This window comes from Molothrus aeneus, chromosome 26 (genome assembly GCF_037042795.1).
Source record: "Molothrus aeneus isolate 106 chromosome 26, BPBGC_Maene_1.0, whole genome shotgun sequence".
In the NCBI taxonomy this organism is placed as follows: Eukaryota; Metazoa; Chordata; class Aves; order Passeriformes; family Icteridae; genus Molothrus; species Molothrus aeneus.
Genome location: NC_089671.1, coordinates 1,202,540 through 1,220,611, shown reverse-complemented (window position 1 = coordinate 1,220,611; position 18,072 = coordinate 1,202,540). Strand labels below are relative to the sequence as shown.

General features: G+C 64.6%; 3 protein-coding genes across 3 annotated transcripts; 2 read left to right on the top strand and 1 right to left on the bottom strand.

The window, feature by feature from the left end:
• Nucleotides 1-8: 8 nt before the first annotated feature.
• Nucleotides 9-6,159, top strand: DNAI2 (dynein axonemal intermediate chain 2). Its single transcript, XM_066565996.1, has 12 exons — nucleotides 9-889; nucleotides 1,808-1,969; nucleotides 2,049-2,170; nucleotides 2,656-2,798; nucleotides 3,303-3,416; nucleotides 4,133-4,272; nucleotides 4,456-4,578; nucleotides 4,774-5,000; nucleotides 5,147-5,282; nucleotides 5,353-5,499; nucleotides 5,596-5,793; nucleotides 5,876-6,159. The coding sequence occupies exons 1-12, from the start codon at nucleotides 707-709 to the stop codon at nucleotides 5,912-5,914; spliced, it is 1,734 nt and encodes a 577-aa protein (XP_066422093.1). The 5' UTR covers nucleotides 9-706; the 3' UTR covers nucleotides 5,915-6,159.
• Nucleotides 6,160-6,791: 632 nt separating this feature from the next.
• BTBD17 (BTB domain containing 17) lies at nucleotides 6,792-10,396 on the bottom strand. Its single transcript, XM_066565951.1, has 3 exons — nucleotides 10,183-10,396; nucleotides 8,889-9,165; nucleotides 6,792-8,371 (listed from the first exon to the last, which is right to left on the bottom strand). The coding sequence occupies exons 1-3, from the start codon at nucleotides 10,271-10,273 to the stop codon at nucleotides 7,291-7,293; spliced, it is 1,449 nt and encodes a 482-aa protein (XP_066422048.1). The 5' UTR covers nucleotides 10,274-10,396; the 3' UTR covers nucleotides 6,792-7,290.
• A 3,633-nt stretch (nucleotides 10,397-14,029) lies between these two features.
• On the top strand, nucleotides 14,030-15,351 carry GPR142 (G protein-coupled receptor 142). The gene is made up of 2 exons (XM_066565952.1): nucleotides 14,030-14,171; nucleotides 14,498-15,351. The coding sequence occupies exons 1-2, from the start codon at nucleotides 14,033-14,035 to the stop codon at nucleotides 15,349-15,351; spliced, it is 993 nt and encodes a 330-aa protein (XP_066422049.1). The 5' UTR covers nucleotides 14,030-14,032.
• Nucleotides 15,352-18,072: the final 2,721 nt, after the last annotated feature.

Sequence of the window (18,072 nt, the reverse complement as noted above, 5' to 3'; positions counted from 1 at the left end):
GGGCCTCACCGGGAGCGGGACGGGACCAGGCCCCACCGCGGTCCCGGAGCCTCTGCGGGGCCCATGGTCACCCTGGGCGCTTCCTCGCTCCGTCCCCGTGGCTCAGCTCCGCTCTGGGGCTCCCTGAGGCTCCCGCTGCCTTTTGAGGCCCTCTCAAGGTCCTCCCTGCACAGGATCCCTGCTCCCGTTTGGGCTTTGCCGAGGTTCCTGTTCCCTTTGGGATCGTCTGGGACTCCCTGAGCTTCTTGTTCCCTTTCGGGACATTCCCAAGGCCTACACTGTCTTCTGGGGCTCTGGAGGGTCCCCATTCCCTTTTGGGGTCCTCTATCCAAGACCCCATTTCCTTTTGGGCTTCCCCATCTGTTTCAGCATCCTCCCTCTCCAGGCTCTCTGTTCACACTTGGGTCTCCTTGAGGCTCCCATTCCTTTTTTCCTTTTCCTTCATACCTGAAACCCTCTCTCCTTTTGAAGCTCCCTGAAATCCCGCTCTCCATCCCTGAGAACCCCACTCCCTTTTGGGATCCTCTCAGCACCTCCCACTCTCCTTTGGAACTCTCTCCTCCTCCTTGAGGCCCCTGTTTCCTTTTGGCCTTCCCCAAGGCGCTCCATCCCCATTGGAGCTCCCCAGCCCTGAGGTCCCCCCTCCTTTTTGGGGTTCCCTTGGAGGAGCCTCCCTCCCTCCCTGGCCCCCCAGCCCTTTCCCACCATGGAGATCAAGTACGAGTACTCACGGAAGCGCAGCGAGTTTGGCCGCCCCTGCAGCTTCTCAGACCTCCTGGCCGAGGTGACCGTGGACATCCCACCCGACCCCACCCTGGCCGAGGACTTCATCCCCCAGGATCCCGTGGACTTTGGGGTGCAGGAGGGTCCTGTCCTGGCCATGCATGAGGTACGGGGACACCCCCTGGCCAGGCAGAGGGGACATCCTGGAGTGGCAGCCACACAGAGGGCAGCTGGCCCGGGGGGGATGGATGGATGGATGGATGGATGGATGGATGGATGGATGGATGGATGGATGAGAGATGGATGGATGGATGGATGGATGGATGATGGATGGATGAGAGATGGATGATGGATGGATGATGGATGGATGGATGGATGGATGGATGGATGGATGGATGGATGGATGGATGGATGGATGGATGAGAGATGGATGATGGATGGATGGATGGATGGATGGATGGATGGATGGATGGATGGATGATGGATGAGAGATGGATGGATGGATGGATGGATGAGAGATGGATGATGGATGGATGGATGGATGGATGGATGGATGGATGGATGGATGGATGGATGGATGAGAGATGGATGGATGGATGGATGGATGGATGGATGGATGGATGGATGGATGGATGGATGATGGATGGATGATGGATGGATGGATGGATGGATGGATGGATGGATGATGGATGGATGGATGATGGATGGATGGATGGATGGATGGATGGATGGATGGATGGATGGATGATGGATGAATGGATGGATGATGGATGGATGGATGGATGGATGGATGGATGGATGGATGGATGGATGGATGATGGATGGATGATGGATGGATGGATGGATGGATGGATGATGGATGGATGGATGGATGGATGGATGGATGGATGGATGGATGGATGATGGATGGATGGATGGATGGATGGATGGATGGATGGATGGATGATGGATGAATGGATGGATGATGGATGGATGGATGGATGGATGGATGGATGGATGGATGGATGGATGGATGGATGGATGGTGTGACAGGCACCTTTTGGGCTCAGGGCCTGTGTCCCCTCCGTGTCCCCTCCATGTCCAGGTGAACACAGAGCGGGCTCAGGTGTCCATCCGGGGTGTGAACCACGTGGAGGGCGGCTGGCCCAAGCACGTGGACCCCAAGAACCCGGAGCTGACCACCCGCTACCGGGAGGAGGTGGAGAGGGAAGAGGTCTACACCAAGACTGTCCAGCGCCTCGGCTTCGTAAGAGCCTGCCCTGCTCCCCCCAGACTCCCAGAGCCCCCCAGGGCCCCCCAGAGCCACAGCCCTGCTGTCCCTGCAGGTGATGGAGCACTACATCAGGCAGAACAACACCATCGACATCTACGAGGAATATTTTGAGGAGGAAGAGGAGGAAGAGGAGGAGGAGGAGCATCCCTCAGCCAAAACCATCAATGTCATCAGGTAGCACAGCTGGGGGGGCTTGCCAGAGCCTCAGTGGGGTCAAACCACCTTCACAGAAAATGGGAGAATGTTAGGAGTTCAGTTCCAGTGGGTTTGGGATGGTCCTGGTGCAGTTTGTGGGTGCAGAGCCCAGCTGAGCCCTCCCTGCCCAGGTGATTTGGGTCAGACCCAGCTCTGAGCATCTCCTGATGGTGCTTTTGGATTTTCCTCCTTGTTCTTGGTGCCTCAAAGGTTAATTTCCACATCAGGAGTGTTTAAGAGTCAGATCCAGTAAGATAATTGGATTTTTAGAAAGGTATGACTGGAAAGAGGATGAAATCATCAACTCTTCTCCCCCCACCCGACCCCTCAGGAGAATCATTTCCTGCACTCAAGGCTTGAGGGCTGCAGATTGGCTTCCTTGTGGTTCCCACAGTTCCCTGTGGGAGATGTTCATCCCAGGGATTTGCAAACTGACCCATTTTGGCTGATGTGTCACCCCAAAGGGACCCCAACAACCCCAGGAGGATGGCCACACACCTCTCCTGGCACCCCGATGGCAACCGGGCCGTGGCCGTGGCTTATTGCAGCCTGGACTTCCAGGACAGCAGGAAGGACCTGAACTCTGATTCCTACGTCTGGGATCTGGGTAAGGGCCAGGCCAAACCCACCAGGGGACAGGGGATGATGCACTTTGTGTCTCAGAGAGCAGGATGAGGCTGGCAGCACCCCGGGGAGAGTCGCTGGGGGAGCCTCAGTGCAGAACCAGGAGAAATAAGAGCTGGGAGGGGGGAAATAAGCACTGAAATTCCCCTCCATGGCTCCCCACCCTGCCAGGCAGCAGACCCTCAGATGAAGGTCTGGTGTTGATGTGGTTCAGCTGGTAATGAAGGAAGAAAGAGGTAGCAGGAGCCCGGGGTGAGACTTGTGCAAGCCTGCCTCACACCTGGTGTGTTTTGGAGTGAAAAGGACAAAAAGGGTGGGAATGCAGATTTGTGTATTGAGGGTCTGTCCCCAGGCCAGCTCCCGGTGACATGGGCACCTCATCCTGCACAGCTGTGTCAGGGAACAGGGTGGGGGCAGCAGGGTGGGCTGGGGGCTGCTTTTGGGGGGCTGTCTTCACTCTTTGCTCTTCACTCATCCCTCCTTGTAGAAAAACCCTACGCCCCAGAGCTCACCCTCAAGCCCTCGTCCCCTGTGGTGACCCTGGAGTACAATTCCAAGGACTGGCATCACATGCTGGGAGGCTGCTACAACGGGCAGATAGGTGAGGGGGTAACTCTGCTCCAGCCTGGCTCCAGCCCTGCTGCTCTGCCAGGACCTGTGCGGCCTCTGGGAGAGCAGGAGAAGCCCTGGGATTTACCTGTGGGCAGGTGTGTGCCCACCTGAGCGGGCACCCAGGGAGGGGAGGACACCCTGCCAGGGAGCCCTTCACAGCGGATGGAGGGATGGATGGATGGATGGATGGATGGATGGATGGATGGATGGATGGATGGATGGATGGATCCAAGGGATGAGCAGAATGGATGGATGGATGGATGGATGGATGGATGGATGGATGGATGGATGGATGGATGGATGGATGGATGGATGGAGGATGGATGGATGGATGGATGGATGGATGGATGGATGGATGGATGGATGGATGGATGGATGGATGGATGATGGATGGAATCCATGGATGGATGGATGGATGGATGGATGATGGATGGATGGATGGATGGATGGATGGATGGATGGATGGATGGATGGATGGATGGATGGATGGATCCAAGGGATGAGCAGAATGGCTGGATGGATGGCTGGATGGATAGATGTTGGATGCATCCAAGGGATGATGGGTGCTGTGCTCCCACCTCTCCCACCACCCTGGATGATCTCTGGGAAGCACTGGGTGAAGTTTGCTCCCTGTTCCATCTTGGACACTGGGGGGAAACGTGATGAGGAAAGGAGCCGGGCATGGGCTTTTCTTTTCCTCCCCAGTGTATTGGGACACCAGGAAAGGGGGGCTGCCCGTGGAGATGACCCCTGTGGAGTTCAGCCACAGGGACCCCGTGTACGGGGCGTGCTGGCTGCCCTCCCGAACGGGCACCGAGTGCTTCTCAGGCTCCACTGATGGACAGGTGAGGGGCTGCAGCTGGGCAAGGGGCCAGGGGCTCCTGAAAGAGCTTCCTGTGCCTGCTCTGCCCCGCAGCAGCACAAGATCCCGGCCTCCCAGGCTGGCACGGGGCAGCTGCAGGACTGCCAGCACCTCTGACCATGCTGGGAGCAGCCCCCAGAGCCCCTGCCACACCTTGTCCCTGCAGGTCCTGTGGTGGGACATCCGCAAGATGTCACAGCCCAGCGAGAGGCTGGTCTTGGACATCAGCCGGCAAGATCAGCTGAAGGACGCTCTGGGTGCCATCTCCCTGGACTTTGCACCCATCCTGGTGAGTGTCCCTGTACCCACCACCCACAGCCTGACCTGGGCAGGAGGGGGAGCGCAGCCCAGGGGTTCCAGTCCCTAAACCCCCCCGTGGTGCTGGGTGCCAGGGTTCTGGCTGCAGCAGGGTCTCCTGCTGGCCCTTACACACTGTGGGATCTCCATCCTGCTGACAGCTGCACCCTTCTGCTCCCACCCTCAGCCCACCAAGTTCCTGGTGGGCACAGAGCAGGGCATCATCATCTCCTGCAATCGTGATGCCAAGACACCACCCGAGAAAATCGCCAACATCTTCAGAAGCCACATTGGGGCTGTCTACAGGGTGACCAGGAGCCCCTTCTTCCCCAAAGTTTTCCTGTCAGTTGGTGACTGGACTGCTCGGATCTGGACGGAGGAGCTCATGGATTCATCATCAATTATGGAGACAAAGTAGGTCTCCTTTAGAGAAGTAGTAGAGAGCCTTTACTTGGCCAGAAATCATCCCCAGGGCGGGTAGCAATGGGGTCTGCTCATCTCTGGGCTGGTGCCCGAGGCAGGGCAGTGCCAGCGTGGCTGAGGGCTGGCTCTGCTGGAAGGTACCACAGCTCCTACCTGATGAACGTGTGCTGGAGCCCCGTGAAGCCGGCTGTGTTCTTCACTGCCAGGTCAGACGGGGTCCTGGACATCTGGGACTTCCTCTTCCACCAGAAGGCGCCTTCCCTCAGCCTCAAGGTGGGTCCCCAGCACCTCTGGGAGCCTCACATCACCCCAGGGCCCAGTGTCACCCCCCACCTGTCCCCAGGTGTCCAACGATCCCCTGCTCAGCCTGTGCTCGCAGGACAACGGGCGCATCATCGGCTGTGGCACCAGGATGGGCAATGTCTCCCTCCTGGAGATCTCCCCGGGGCTCTGCACCATCCGGAAGAACGAGAAGACCCTGACCTCCACAGTATGTGCCCCCTGAGCGTGCCCACACTCTGCCTGCAGCCCTGTGCTGTGCCCAGCCCCGTGGCAGGGTCCCCTGTGCCCCCACATGTGCCCCCAGATGTTCGAGCGGGAGGCGAGGCGGGAGAAGGTCCTGCAGGACAAGTACAAGGAGCGGCTGCTGCGGGAGCAGGAGCGCCTGCGGGCCCAGCCCGAGCAGCAGGAGGATCCAGTGCAGACCTTCAAGCAGGCCCAGGAAGATTTCCTCTCCAGCATCAAGGCCGAGCGGCGGAGGAGGGGCCTGGAAGTGCCCGGAGAGGTAACGGGGATGGGACAGCCTGGCCACCACGGCAGGGACCCCAGCAAGGGCACAGGGCACAGGGTGAACCTCTGTCTTTCAGGATGAAGAGGGGGAGGCAGCTGCACAGGAGCAAAGCTAGCAGGAGTAGGAGGATGCTAAGGTCAGTGTGCTCCAGCTGCACCTTCCTTTCCTCTCCATGCCAGAGCTGCTGCAGGGATGAAACCACTGTCCCCAAGCCAGGCAGCTCTCCTGGGCTCTCTGCCCTGTCTGCCCACCTGGGGTGGCAAGAGGGGAACCCTGCACAGCCCCCTGACCCCTCAGCTGCTCCCTGGCCTTTGCATCCTTATTTTCTTTGGTGTAAATAAACCTGTGCTTTCCACGTCACATTTCCTCTTTTGTCACAGCGGGATCGAGCAGAGGGTGAGAAAGTCACGTCCTCCTGCTCCTCCTGTCCTTTCCTTGACCCAGGACACTCAAAGCCAGTGGCTGAGCACAGCCAAGCACCCACGGCAGCACAGGATGTCCCTCAATGTCCCCAGGCCATGGAGCAGGGCACAGCAGGGTGGCTGGTGGCAGCAGGGGGCCCCAGTCCCCTCTGGGCTCTGTGTCCCCACAGGAGCAGCCCCGGGCTGGGTTATCAGTGCTGGGTAAACACAGCCCTGCTGGTAGAACTGGCAGCCACCCCGACTCCTCACCCCCCTTAATTAATCATTAACGAGCTGCCAGCAGCACTGTCACAGCGATGGGGACATCACGCGGGTGGCTCTCTGTGGGCTGAGGGGGAGCCCCCCAGCAGGACCCTTCCCCAGGCTCTGCTCAGGGGCTGAACCCACCCATGGGTGAGCGATGCCAGGACAGGGTTCAGGGGCCATCACCCCCCAAAGCCATGCCAGGTGGAGACCCACATTCCCACAGGGAAATGCACCCGTGCCTGGATGGGTGCTCTCCTTCCCAGGAGTTCCATCAGAAGGAGCTGGGCTGGGGAGCAGCATCACCCCAAAGATTCCCCACACATCCCACGCTCATTTTCTGCTTTATTAGGAAAGGGGTGAGGGTACCTGGACAGGGATGGGGCAGCTGCCACTGCCAGTGGGGACAGTGCCCCCCACCCCTCCTCCACTGGGGGGGGCTGACAGGCCCCCACCCCCTGACTGGGCAGCTCTGTTTGCTCCTGAGCTGGACCCAGCTGCCCACACAGAGAGACCCCGGGGCTGCCTCGTGGGAAGGATGAGCTGTCCCTGTCCTCATCCTCACACCCACTGGGGTCTGTGATGTGCCCATGGGCTGCACGTTTCACCTCCTGCACCCCCTACATGGGTCTGGGGCACTGCCAGCATCCTCCATCCCCAGGGACAGCGATGGGGACAGGACATGGCAGGGGAACACTCAGGGAGGGGTGGGCAGTGCAGAGCTCAGTCCTGGAGGCCCCCAACAAGGGGACCCCCATCTACCTACAGGACCAAGCGTTCCCCCCATGGTGCTGGGGCCAGCAGGACAGCACCCAGCTGCTCCTCGTTACTTCTTCACCTTGATGAGGGAGTGGTAGACAGGCTTGATGATGATGTGCAGGTGCAGGGAGTTGTCGATGAGGTACTCGGAGGTGCGTTTCTGCAGGTCGGCGTGCACCAGGAAATCGGCGGCCTCGTCCGAGCTCTGGTGGAAGCTGTAGGCGTGTTTGACCAGCACGCGGCCCTGCTGCCTCACGCCCACCAGCACGGTCTTCTGGAAGCTGACACCGGCAAAATCGGGGCTGCTCATGGCCGGGGTGATGACGAGGCGAGGGCGCCCGTCCTCAATGCGCACGGGCTGGATGGCGCCCGCCGCCGAGTCCGAGTAGACGGGGCGCAGGCTGACGGGCAGCCAGCGCGGCGAGAACAGCGCGTTCCACGTCACCCTCTTGCCAGCGTCGTGGCTGCTGGGCCCCAGCTGTGTCTGGAAGCTGGTGCTGCGGTCGTCCCGCGCCGGGTTGGTGATGACCCACTGGGAGCCCCAGCTGGGCGCGAGGTAGTTGCGGGGCAGGAACATGCTGCAGTTGACGTCGAAGTACTTGGCGAAGTGGAGCGGGGAGGCGGCGTGGAACTGGAAAGCCTGGAAGAGCAGGTCCTGCACGGCGGCGCGGTGCCGCGCCAGCACCGCCGACTGCGCCTGCAGCCGGAACAGCTGGCTGGGTGCAATCATGGGGTAGCGGATGGCACGCAGCACCCGCTCGGCCACGGGCGCCTCGGGCTGCCGCCGGCTCAGCCAGCCCTCCACGGCGGTGTAGAGCTCCAGCTCGCTGTGCAGCACCAGGTCGGAGCGCTCCAGCAGCAGCAGCAGCAGCTCCACGCTCACCGAGCCCCACTCGGCGCTGCCCAGCACCGCAGACAGGTTCCAGGCCAGGAACTGCAGGCAGCTCTCCTGCAGCGCCGCGTCCCCGACGCGCACGGCGTAGTGGTACCAGCCCACCACGTGGCCCTGGCTGGACTCGCTGGCCAGGTGGGTCCTCATGTATTCGGCCACGCCGCGCTGCAGCCCCCAGACCCGGTATTTGCTGGCCAGCTGGTGCATGGGGATGGCCTGGTGCAGCAGGATGGAGACCCCGCCACAGTACAGGTACCTGGGGCAGAGCAGGGGGTGGTGACACTGGGGACATCCATCCTCGGCAGCTCAGTTCCCAGGGGAGCAGCCTCTGCCTTCCACTGAGTATTTCCACCCCATGGGGTCCCCAGGGTTTCCAGGGAAACACCCCCCCTCCTTGGATGCTTCCCTCCCATTCCATGTGATCTCCATGGTCCCCAGTGGGGCATCCTCCTTTTCTGGCTGCATCCCATGAAGTGAAGCATCCACCTTCTTTGGCTGCATTCCTCCAGGTACACCCATCCCACAGGATCTCCCTCTTGGGAGATCCTGAGAGGAATCCTCCCTCTTGGGCTGCATCCCTTCCAAAGTGCACATCCCTCCCAAACTGCACATCCCTCTCAAAACGCACATCCCACTAGGTTCCTGTGGTTCCCAAGGGAACATCCCCCATCCTTGGCTGCATCTCTCTGGCCATGCCCATCCCGTGGAGTTCCCCGTGGTTCCCAGGAGAGCTGCACCCTCTCTCCTCCCCATCCCACGGGGTCCCTACGCACCTGATGAATTTCTCGAAGAGCGCAGCGGTCTCGGGCGGCTCGTACAGGGTCACGACGCTCTGGTTGCGCAGGAGGCTCTCGAAGACCTCGCTCTGGAGGCTGAGCAGCAGCTGGTGGGTGTGGAACACCTTGGGCTCGTCGGAGGCGGCCGAGCGGACCCGCAGCACCGAGTCGCTGCCATTGCCGTTCTGCAGCAGCTCCTGCAGCCGCTGCAGCAGCGTCAGCGAGTGGTTGATGGTGGCCGCCGTGGAGTCCCCGCTAAAGTCGGCTTTTTGGGCTGCAGGGAGATGGGACCGTCCCAGAGCTGCACCCCAGTGCCAGGCACTGAGCTGGGGTGGGGTTACCGGGGGGCTGTGCACCTCCTGCCTCCGCTCCCCCGGTGCCAAAGGGCCGCTGGAGCCAAGGGAGTGTGGGGGAACAAAGGACGTGGGGACATTTGTGTCCCTGAGAGCCAAAAAACTGCCTTTCTGCAGCAGAAGGGCTGGGACCACCATGTCCCAGGCTGGGGTGTGCTGGGAAATGGCCGGGTGCCGGCGGCACTGGCTCTCAGCCCGGTCTGCCTGTCCTGATCCCGTCCCTGCTGTGCAGAGGGAGCCCCGGGCATTGCCCTGATCCCTCACATCCCTGATGGATACGTGGGGGGACAGACAGCCCCTGGGTGTGGGGAGCCAGGCACGCTCTGCCCCGCAGCCAGGAATGGGGTCCCGAGCAGCCTGGGGACACCAGCTGCCCTGGTGTCACTTCAGGTCCGTGCTGGGATCCCAACAGGGACTGGAGAGGGATCTGGGAATATAGAACAGGGATCTCCATGCGCCTGTGGGCAGTGGGATCCTTCCTTCTCTCCTCTTCTCCGTCTTGACACCACTCCCACCCGCTCCTCGGAGCATCCTTTCCCCAGGAGGAATTTGGCCCCGTCTGTCTCAAATCCATCTTCCTTCTCAAATCCCGTCTTGCTAACGCATTATCCTTCCCAGCGTCGGCTTAAGGCCGGGGGATGAAGAAGGGGAGCAGAGATGAGGAAGGGGAGCAGGCGCCCTGAACCCCGCGGTGCTGGACTTGTCTGCCCGCGGCACCGAGCCCTTCCCGGGGTACCCACCAGCGAGCACAACCCGGCTCCGAGAGCGCAGCACACCCAGGAGCCCCTTCCATCCCCTCCAGACACCCCGAGGGCAGCCGGAGAGCCGCGCTCAGCTCTCCATCAGCCGCCGAGCCGCACCCCGGCACCCGGCGAGGGCAGCGCTACCCGCGGCTCGGGGACCCTCCGCGCCTTCCCCCGCGCCACGGCCACTCTTACCGGCTTGCACGGTGAAGAGGAGGAGAAGGAAGGCGGCGGCAGAGCCCCAGCGGCGGGTGGCCGCGGGCCGGGTGCCCGTCAGCCTGGCCATGGCGTCGCAGGCGCATCTGCCGGGTGCGGCGCACGCTGCGCGCCCGGTTCTTATGTAGGCCACGCGCCCTCCCGGCCCGCGGGCCCGCGCCGCCGCATCGATTGGTGGAAACTGGGACCGGCCGTTGCCACGGGAACGGCTTCCAGCCCCCCCCGCATCCCACCGGGACCCCCAGCCTCGGCCCCGCACCCCGGGGTGCTCCAGAGCGGGGACGTCGCCGTGCGGGAGCCGGTGCTGCCGCGGAGCCCCACGCGTGGCCGCGGCGCTTTGTGCCGGGGTCTTTGCATTCAGGGCACAGCTCGGTGGCCTCCCGCTCCCCCCGGCTCATGGGTATTCATGCCGGCAGCAGCCCATCACCATGGCATCCGCGCTGCCGGCAGGAACTGCCTGCCCTTTTCCCAGCCTTTGCAGCCAAGAGGCCGCCCGTGCGCCCTGTGCGGCCTCCCTGGCCCCCCGCCCGCCCCGACACCTCTTGGGGGGCTTCACCACGGGGCTGGGGCCCCCCAAAGCCGCAGCGCCACAGCAGCAGCATGGGGCGGTGCTGGGTGGGCAGGGTAGGGACAGCGGGTGTCGGCCAAGTGCTGCCGACGCCACTGGGGCTGTGACCCCGGTGGGGACACAGGAGCAGGACCCGAGGCGGGGGGACGCATCCCACAGAGGAGGAGCACAACCCGCAAGGGCACAGCGGCCCCTTACCACTGCCGAGGAGCCCCGTGCCCTGCACAGCCCTTTGAACACGGGCTTAGACACGGTTCCAGATGTTGGGCGTGGGCAGATGTTGCTGCAGCTGCCGAGGGGGTGGGATCACCATCTGTCCCTGGCCCTTGGGCGCGGAGATTCAGCACAAGACACCGATCAGGTGTCACCGATCAAGATCACCCCACGCCGCGCTGCTGGGGCTTCCTGGCCCCTTGCAGGGACGGGCGGGTGGGCGATGCTCAAGCCCTGTGCCCCTGCTGGGCAGGGCACCCCCAAAGCCGCGGTGCCAGCAGAGCGCCCGGCCCGGGGGAGGGGGTGTCCTTGCACCGTGGGGCCGCGGGGGACAGGGCCCCCGCCGCGGCACAGCCGGTTCACGGCTCAGCGCGTCCTCCGACGCCTCATTTCACCACCGCCTGATAAACAACAGCCTGTGCGAGCGTGTGCCCGGCGCGCCGCCTGCACCGTACCAGCCCGTGTTGGGCTGCTCAGGGCTATAGGGGGACACGGGGGACCGTGGGGCTGGTCCTGGAGGTCGCCAGGGGACAGGGTGACACCTGCCAGTGTGCGGTAAGGGAGCAGCTGTGCTGGCCTGGAGATTGCGGCTGAGGGCTGGCTCACCATAGCGACCTGTGCCAGGCAGCAGCGCCAGGGCATCGCCCCGCTGGCTGGGGGGCACCGGAGAGACAGAGCTGGACCCAGGGACCAGCAGGGGTCAGCAGGGCCCTCCCTGTGCTGCTGGGGAAACTGAGGCACGGCGTCCGGGCAGTGGGCACTTGGGAGCAGCCAGGGCAGAGCGCAGCAGGGACACGCAGGCAGCGCACACGGGTTCACGCTCGTGTGCACACACGTCACACCCTGGAGCTGTGCACATCCGCTCCTCCTGTCCCCAGAGGTGGCCGCCGGCCCAGCTGCCCCCGCACCGCCATCCCTACTGCTCTGGGGCGGGACGAGCCCTGTCACGGTCACCCGGAGCTGCCCAGGTGACTCTTCCCGGCCGCCGAGGGCCGGTGGTGACGTCCCCGTGCCCTGCCCGCGGCTCTGCCCACGGCGCTCTCCCTCCGCCCCGTGCCCCGTGCCCCGGGAGGCTGTGCCATGCTGCGGGTGCCCGCGGGGACAGGGACACCGGCAGGGACACGGAGCCCGCAGAGGACACGGACACCAGCGGCACACGGACACTGACCGGGACACACGGACAGCGGTATGTCCGTGAGAAACACCGCGCCCAGGGAAGGTGGCGCTGCACGCCCGGCGGGTGGCACTGGGGACAGCCAGGTGACAGTCCCTGTCCCGCAGGCTTTGGGGAGCGGGAGCCCGGGCAGGGGGAGCAAAGTGGGGCCAGAGCGATCCCATCCTCCCCCCCAGCTGAGCAGAGGGGATCGGGCTGGGAAAGGGTTAAGGCGCTCGAGCAGCTGCAGCCGATCGATGCCTCAGTTCCGCGGGGGACGTGGATGGACGGGACCTCCTGCTGATGAACCGGAGCTAATTTGCAGTTAATTGGCACCCCTGGGCTCCCCCCATCCCCTCCCTTCTTCTCCCTCGGGCTGTGCTCAGGATCTTGCTGGGGTTCCGGCCGGGAGTTGCAGGGTCGGGGAGGTGGGACCCCCGGGAGCCCACACACACCTCGGGCACTTCTGGGGGAGCAGATCCATCATCGAGTGCTGGATTACTGCAACCGAGGGTCCCGAAACGGGAGAGAGACCTGCCCGCCGCTCCAACCCCGGCCCTGAAGCCATCGAGTGTCTGGGACAAGGGGAATTTGGGGTGCCCTCGGGGCCAGGGTCAGACTGGGAGGAGTGTGGTGCCGCGTACCCCCTCCCTGAGCTCAGGACCCCCCTTTGCACCTGCACCCCAGGATCCCAAGACATCCCTCTCCCAAAGAGCACCCCACAACCCCCGGGCCCCGGATCCCCCTACACCCCAGAACCCCCGATCCCAGGAGCCCCTTGTGCCTCAGAACCCCCGATCCCAGGAGCGCCCGCACCCCACAACCCCCGATCCCAGGATCCCCCTACACCCCAAAACTCCGGATCCCAGGACTCCCCGCACCCCACAACCCCCGGTCCCAGGATCCCCCCGCACCCCAGAACCCCCGATCCCAGGATCCCCAGGTCCCCCCGCACCCCACAATCCCCATCCCAGCATCTCCCATCGTTCCACACCGGGACCGACGGTGGCGGTTCCTATGGGATGCAAATTTGGGGGGGATTCTGACCAATCAGAACGCAGCGCTCAGCTCTGGCCTCACCCCTCCCGGGGAACCCCTCTCCGATTGGGTGGGGCCGGGCTCCTGTGAGCCAATAGGAGCGCAGAGCTCGGGAGGGGGTGGAGCCGCCCTGGTTTATGAATGGGCGAGGGCAGCGCGGGCACGACCCGGGCGTGGGGAGAGGGCAGAGGGATGGGGCAAAGACCGGGGCAGGGACCAGGGCACAGATAGGGCAGGGATGGGGCACAGATAGGGATGCGGATACGGATCAGGATCCGGATACGGGCGGGGATGCGGGCAGGGCTCCTCCAGCTCCGCTGCCTCCGCCTGAGGAGCTGGAAAAGGACCAGCTGGCAGCCTGGAGATGGCCACCCCACACTTGGCACCACTAGGACCCCCCCCATCGGCACCTCTGGGTCCTCTCTGCCGCCACTGGGAGCCGTCGGGTGGCACCCAGCCCGGGCTGGGGGCCAGAGGCTCCCTCTGCTGGCAGCTGCCCCAGAACATGATGTTTTAATCCGGTTTTCTACAAAAACGGGGCTGAGGGATAAAGAAGGAGCAGCTGTGGCAGCGAGGGCTCTGCTGGGACATGGCACAGGGGGCTTGGGGTGCATTGCCTCCCATGGGGGTGCAGCAGCTCCAGGTCTGCCGGAGGTGGCACATTTGGGACAAGCCCACTGCCCATGGATGCTACAGGACAAGGGAGCTGGGATCCAGACACAGTGGGGACACCCAGGCATGGACCCTGTCCCCAAGCCCCCAGTGCCATGTCACGGCTGACCTCCCTCCCAGGTGCCATCAGGACTCTGATGCCCCTGGTGCTCCTGTGTCTCCTCACAGCCGGTTTGTGGTGGAAGATGACAGTGCCGGTGCCCAACAGCACAGCGGTGTCGTGGGCACTGCCAGAGCCAGAGCTGGAGCTGGAGCGCTCACCCTGCCTGGTTGGCATCGTCCCCATCGTGTACTACAGCGTCCTGCTGGGGCTGGGGCTGCCAGGTGAGGGGGCTGAGGGGGCCGGGGGGCTGGAAAGAAAGGCCCTCAGGATAGAGGGGTTTACCTGCTCCCCCCCAGCCTCAGACCCGACCCCAGTGCCCGGCTGTGCTGCCCAGCCCAGGGCAGGTGCCACCGCCACGGGGACAGATGGTATTTGCATTGCTTGGGCTGGCACACGGAAGAGATTAATCAGCCCAGCAAATCCCCACAGCACTGGGATATTTATAGCTCCCCTCAGCTGCAGCCTGGGCAGCCCTGGGGTCCTGGTGCTGCAGGGGGGCCTGTGAACCCCCAGCTCTCACCTCCACCCGTGGCTCCCCTCCCTGCAGTGAACATCCTGACCGCCGTGGCCCTGTCCCGCCTGGCCACCAGGACCAAGAAGTCGTCCTACTGGTACCTGCTGGCCCTGACCACCTCCGACATCCTCACCCAGGTCTTCATCATCTTCGTGGGCTTCATCCTGCAGACGGCCATCCTGGCGCGGGCAGTGCCCAGCGCCTTCATCCACACCGTCACCGTGCTGGAGTTCACGGCCAACCACGCGTCCACCTGGGTCACCGTGCTGCTGACCGTGGACCGCTACGTGGCCCTGTGCCACCCTCTGCGCTACCGCGCCGTGTCCTACCCGCGCCGCACCCGCCGCATCATCGCCGCCGTCTTCGCCGCCGCGCTGGCCACCGGCGTCCCCTTCTACTGGTGGCTGGACATGTGGCGCGACGCTGACGCCCCCACGGCGCTGGACACGGCCCTCAAGTGGCTGCACTGCGTCACCATCTATTTCCTGCCCTGCAGCATCTTCCTGGCCGCCAACTCCGCCATCATCCGCAAGCTGCGGCGGCGGAGGCGCGCGGGGGGCGGCAAGACCACGGCGCTGCTGCTGGCTGTCACCGCTGTCTTCATCGTACTCTGGGCTCCCCGCGCCGTCGTCACCATGTGCCACCTCTACGTGGCCTCGGTCAGGAGGGACTGGCGCGTGCACCTGGCCTTGGACATCGCCAACATGGTGGCCATGCTCAACACCTCCCTCAACTTCTTCCTCTACTGCTTCGTCAGCCAGACCTTCCGCCGCGCGGTGGGCGAGGTGCTGCGGGGGCAGCCCCGGGCAGCCCCCAGCCGGGGCAGCGCTCACTGCCCACCCCTGGCCCTGGAACCACTGAAACTGCTGGGCAGCACCACGCTCTGAGGCAGGGCAGTGCCTGGCTGGCAGCCCCAGTGCCCACCCAGCCCCACGCATTGCACTGGGACCGGGGAGACCCCCACCCCCTCCACGGAGCCAGGGTCACTGCTGCTGGGGGTGGCAGGAAGGGGGGGTTGTGCCCAGACACTCATTTGGGGATATCGTGGTGCCTGCCTGGCAGCAGCAGCCCAGGGTGGGCAGCTCAGCCCTGCCCATGCTCAGCCCCTGCCACAATACTGGAATTCATCCCGGGAACTCATCCAGGGGACTCATCCAGGGCACGCCCCAGCTCAGTGGCACCGAGGGTCCTGGGGAGCCCAGGGCTGCCCGTGGTGAGGGGTGGAGGGCACAAATGAGCTCCTGTGAGCCCTGACAAGGACGTGGTGCCCACTGGGTGCCACTCCATAAACTGCCGTGCTGAGACCAAAGCTCTGCCTGGCTCCGGCTCCCTGGGGGCAGCTGGCACGGCAGCACCCGGCACAAGCATCTCTGGCACGGGGTCCCTCTGCCCTGCCCACCCCCGTGCCCCTGCCTTGCTGCCCAGGAGTGCTGGGGGAGCACCCACAGGGTCTGCTGGCTGTCCCGTGTGGTGGGGTCTGCACACACGGTAAGGTCACAGCTCCCGGCCCCCACCCATTAATCCCCCCGGGCAATGCCCCCCTGCATGGGCAGTACCCAGTGCTGCCCTCCCAGTTACACCAGTGCCAAACTGGTGTGACGCTGGAGGAGCGGCCGTGCCGTGCCAGCCTGTCCCCAGCTGCCGGCAGAGGGCAGGGATGGGACACTGCGGAGCTGGCACTGACGGGGCAGGGAGCTGGCACCCCCAGCTCCCCAAACCAGCCCCGCCGCCACCCTAATTCCCCGTAAGGTCCTTAACGTAATCCCCCAAAACCGTCCAGCATTCCGCCCGGATTGCCGAGATGGGGCAGGACAGACCCAGGGGGTGCCCGGGGGGGGATCCGGACCTCAGCTGGCCCCTGGCAGGGCACAGAGACACCCCCAAACCCCAGCAGACCCCCTGCCCACCCCCGAGCCCGACTGTGCCCGCACTGGCGTGGGATGGGGAGCAGCCTTTGCCCCCAAGGTGTGGGGCTGATCCCCCTACGGACCCACCCTGCCCCCGGGTCATTCCCCGGCGTGGACAGACCCCTCCGGGGGTGTCACCTCATCCCAGGCCGCATCCCTACGGGGGGACAGGGTTAAAGCCCGACCCGGTGGCGCGGGGGCTACCTGGGAGGTTCTCGCTCCATTAATTCTGGCACGTGAGGAGAGCAGGACCGGGAAGGGATTAGTTATTAACCCGAGCTGGGCAGGGGCTGAGGGGCCGCGGGCCGGGGGGCTCGGCTGCCTCGGGAACCCTCGGCGGGAGCTCCGGGATTGCCACCGCCCCCCCCCGATCGCCAGCGGCCCCCCTGTGCCAACCGGTGCGTATTTACTTGGCAAAGGAGGTGGAAATGTGCTGACGGCGTCCGCCGGAGCGAGGGGCTCCGCTGGGAACGGCTCCGAGCCCCGGCCGGAGCGGCGGGAGGCTCTGGGAGGGCAGCGGGGACCCCCGGCTCCAGGTCCTTGCCGAGGGAGCCGCGCGGAGCCGGGGCTCAGCCAGCCGTGCCCGCCGTGCCCGCCGTGCCCGCCGTGCCCGCCGCCCGTCCCTGCGGTTCCCGAGGAAAGGTAAGCCTGGAAAAAATGCGTGCTGATGTTTTCGGACAGAGCCTGGCCGGGCTCCAGGTGCCGGTGCTGAGCGACAGCGCAGCCCCCCAGTGCGGCCCCAGTGCTGGAAGGACCAGTTCTGCCCAGTTCCAGCACTGGGATCGCGGCTCCCAGCCCAACCAGAGCTCCGGCAGCTAAAATCGGGCTCTGCCCGTGCCGGGAGGTCAGGGCCGGGCACCCCGAGAGGAAACCGAGGGTGGCACAGGGTGGGCATCACCCCCCAGTGACCCCACAGCCTGTTGGGGTTTTTCTGTAGGACCTGCCGGGAGCAGGCAATGGGGGCTGGAAACGCGGGCAGGGTCCCGGTGGGAAGGGGGAGCAGAAAACGCCCACAAGGGGTGGGACACGAGGGTCCCCGTGGGGAGGGGGCCGGAATCACCCGCCGTGGGGGGATGGGGGGTTCCCATGGGAAGGGGGTGTGGGAATCACCGCCAAGGACGGGGACACAACAGCAAACGCTGCGCGGCCGCGGGGCAGCCTCGGCGGGACGGGCGCCTGCCGGTGGCCCCAGCGGGGGTCACGGGGGTCTGTGCTGAGTCAGCAGCCGGGAAAGCCTCCGGCGGAAGGAAGCAGCCGATGGAGAGGCCGGGCCGCGCTGTGGGGGCGGCAGGACAAGCGGCCTCCGCTCCCGGCGCCGCTTATCCAAGGCTGAGCCTTTCCCGGAGAGCGAGGGCTGCCCAATCCTGGGGCCAAATCCCTGGGGAAACTGAGGCACGAGGGCCGCTGCAGAGCCCCCCGCCTGCCCTGCCCTGCCCCGTGCGAGGGCAGAGATGATCCAGTCCCAAACACCATCCCGGAGCCGAAGGATCCTTAGGAGGAGGGCGGGAGGGTGGCGGTGTCGCAGCTCTGAGCCCGTCCTGGTCCCGGGGGCTCCGGCGGGCGCTGGTCCTTGCGCCACGGGTGCAGCCGGTTCCGGTGGGAGCCGGTCCTGCCGCTGGAGGCTCTGCTGCCCTTTCTCCCCGGATTGTTTTCATCCCAGCCCGGATCGGGGCAGGCCCCGCCGGAGGCACATTGAACTTT

Excerpts from the sequence above, each read along its gene's own strand:
- DNAI2 (XM_066565996.1), top strand. The coding sequence starts at position 707 with ATGGAGATCAAGTACGAGTACTCACGGAAGCGCAGCGAGTTTGGCCGC. Across the intron at positions 4,273-4,455 it reads CAGGCTCCACTGATGGACAG|GTCCTGTGGTGGGACATCCG; the intron begins GTGAGGGGCTGC and ends TTGTCCCTGCAG. Across the intron at positions 5,283-5,352 it reads CGCCTTCCCTCAGCCTCAAG|GTGTCCAACGATCCCCTGCT; the intron begins GTGGGTCCCCAG and ends ACCTGTCCCCAG.
- BTBD17 (XM_066565951.1), bottom strand. The coding sequence starts at position 10,273 with ATGGCCAGGCTGACGGGCACCCGGCCCGCGGCCACCCGCCGCTGGGGC. Across the intron at positions 9,166-10,182 it reads CCTCTTCACCGTGCAAGCCG|CCCAAAAAGCCGACTTTAGC; the intron begins GTAAGAGTGGCC and ends ATCTCCCTGCAG. Across the intron at positions 8,372-8,888 it reads CTCTTCGAGAAATTCATCAG|GTACCTGTACTGTGGCGGGG; the intron begins GTGCGTAGGGAC and ends GCTCTGCCCCAG.
- GPR142 (XM_066565952.1), top strand. The coding sequence starts at position 14,033 with ATGACAGTGCCGGTGCCCAACAGCACAGCGGTGTCGTGGGCACTGCCA. Across the intron at positions 14,172-14,497 it reads GCTGGGGCTGGGGCTGCCAG|TGAACATCCTGACCGCCGTG; the intron begins GTGAGGGGGCTG and ends CCCTCCCTGCAG.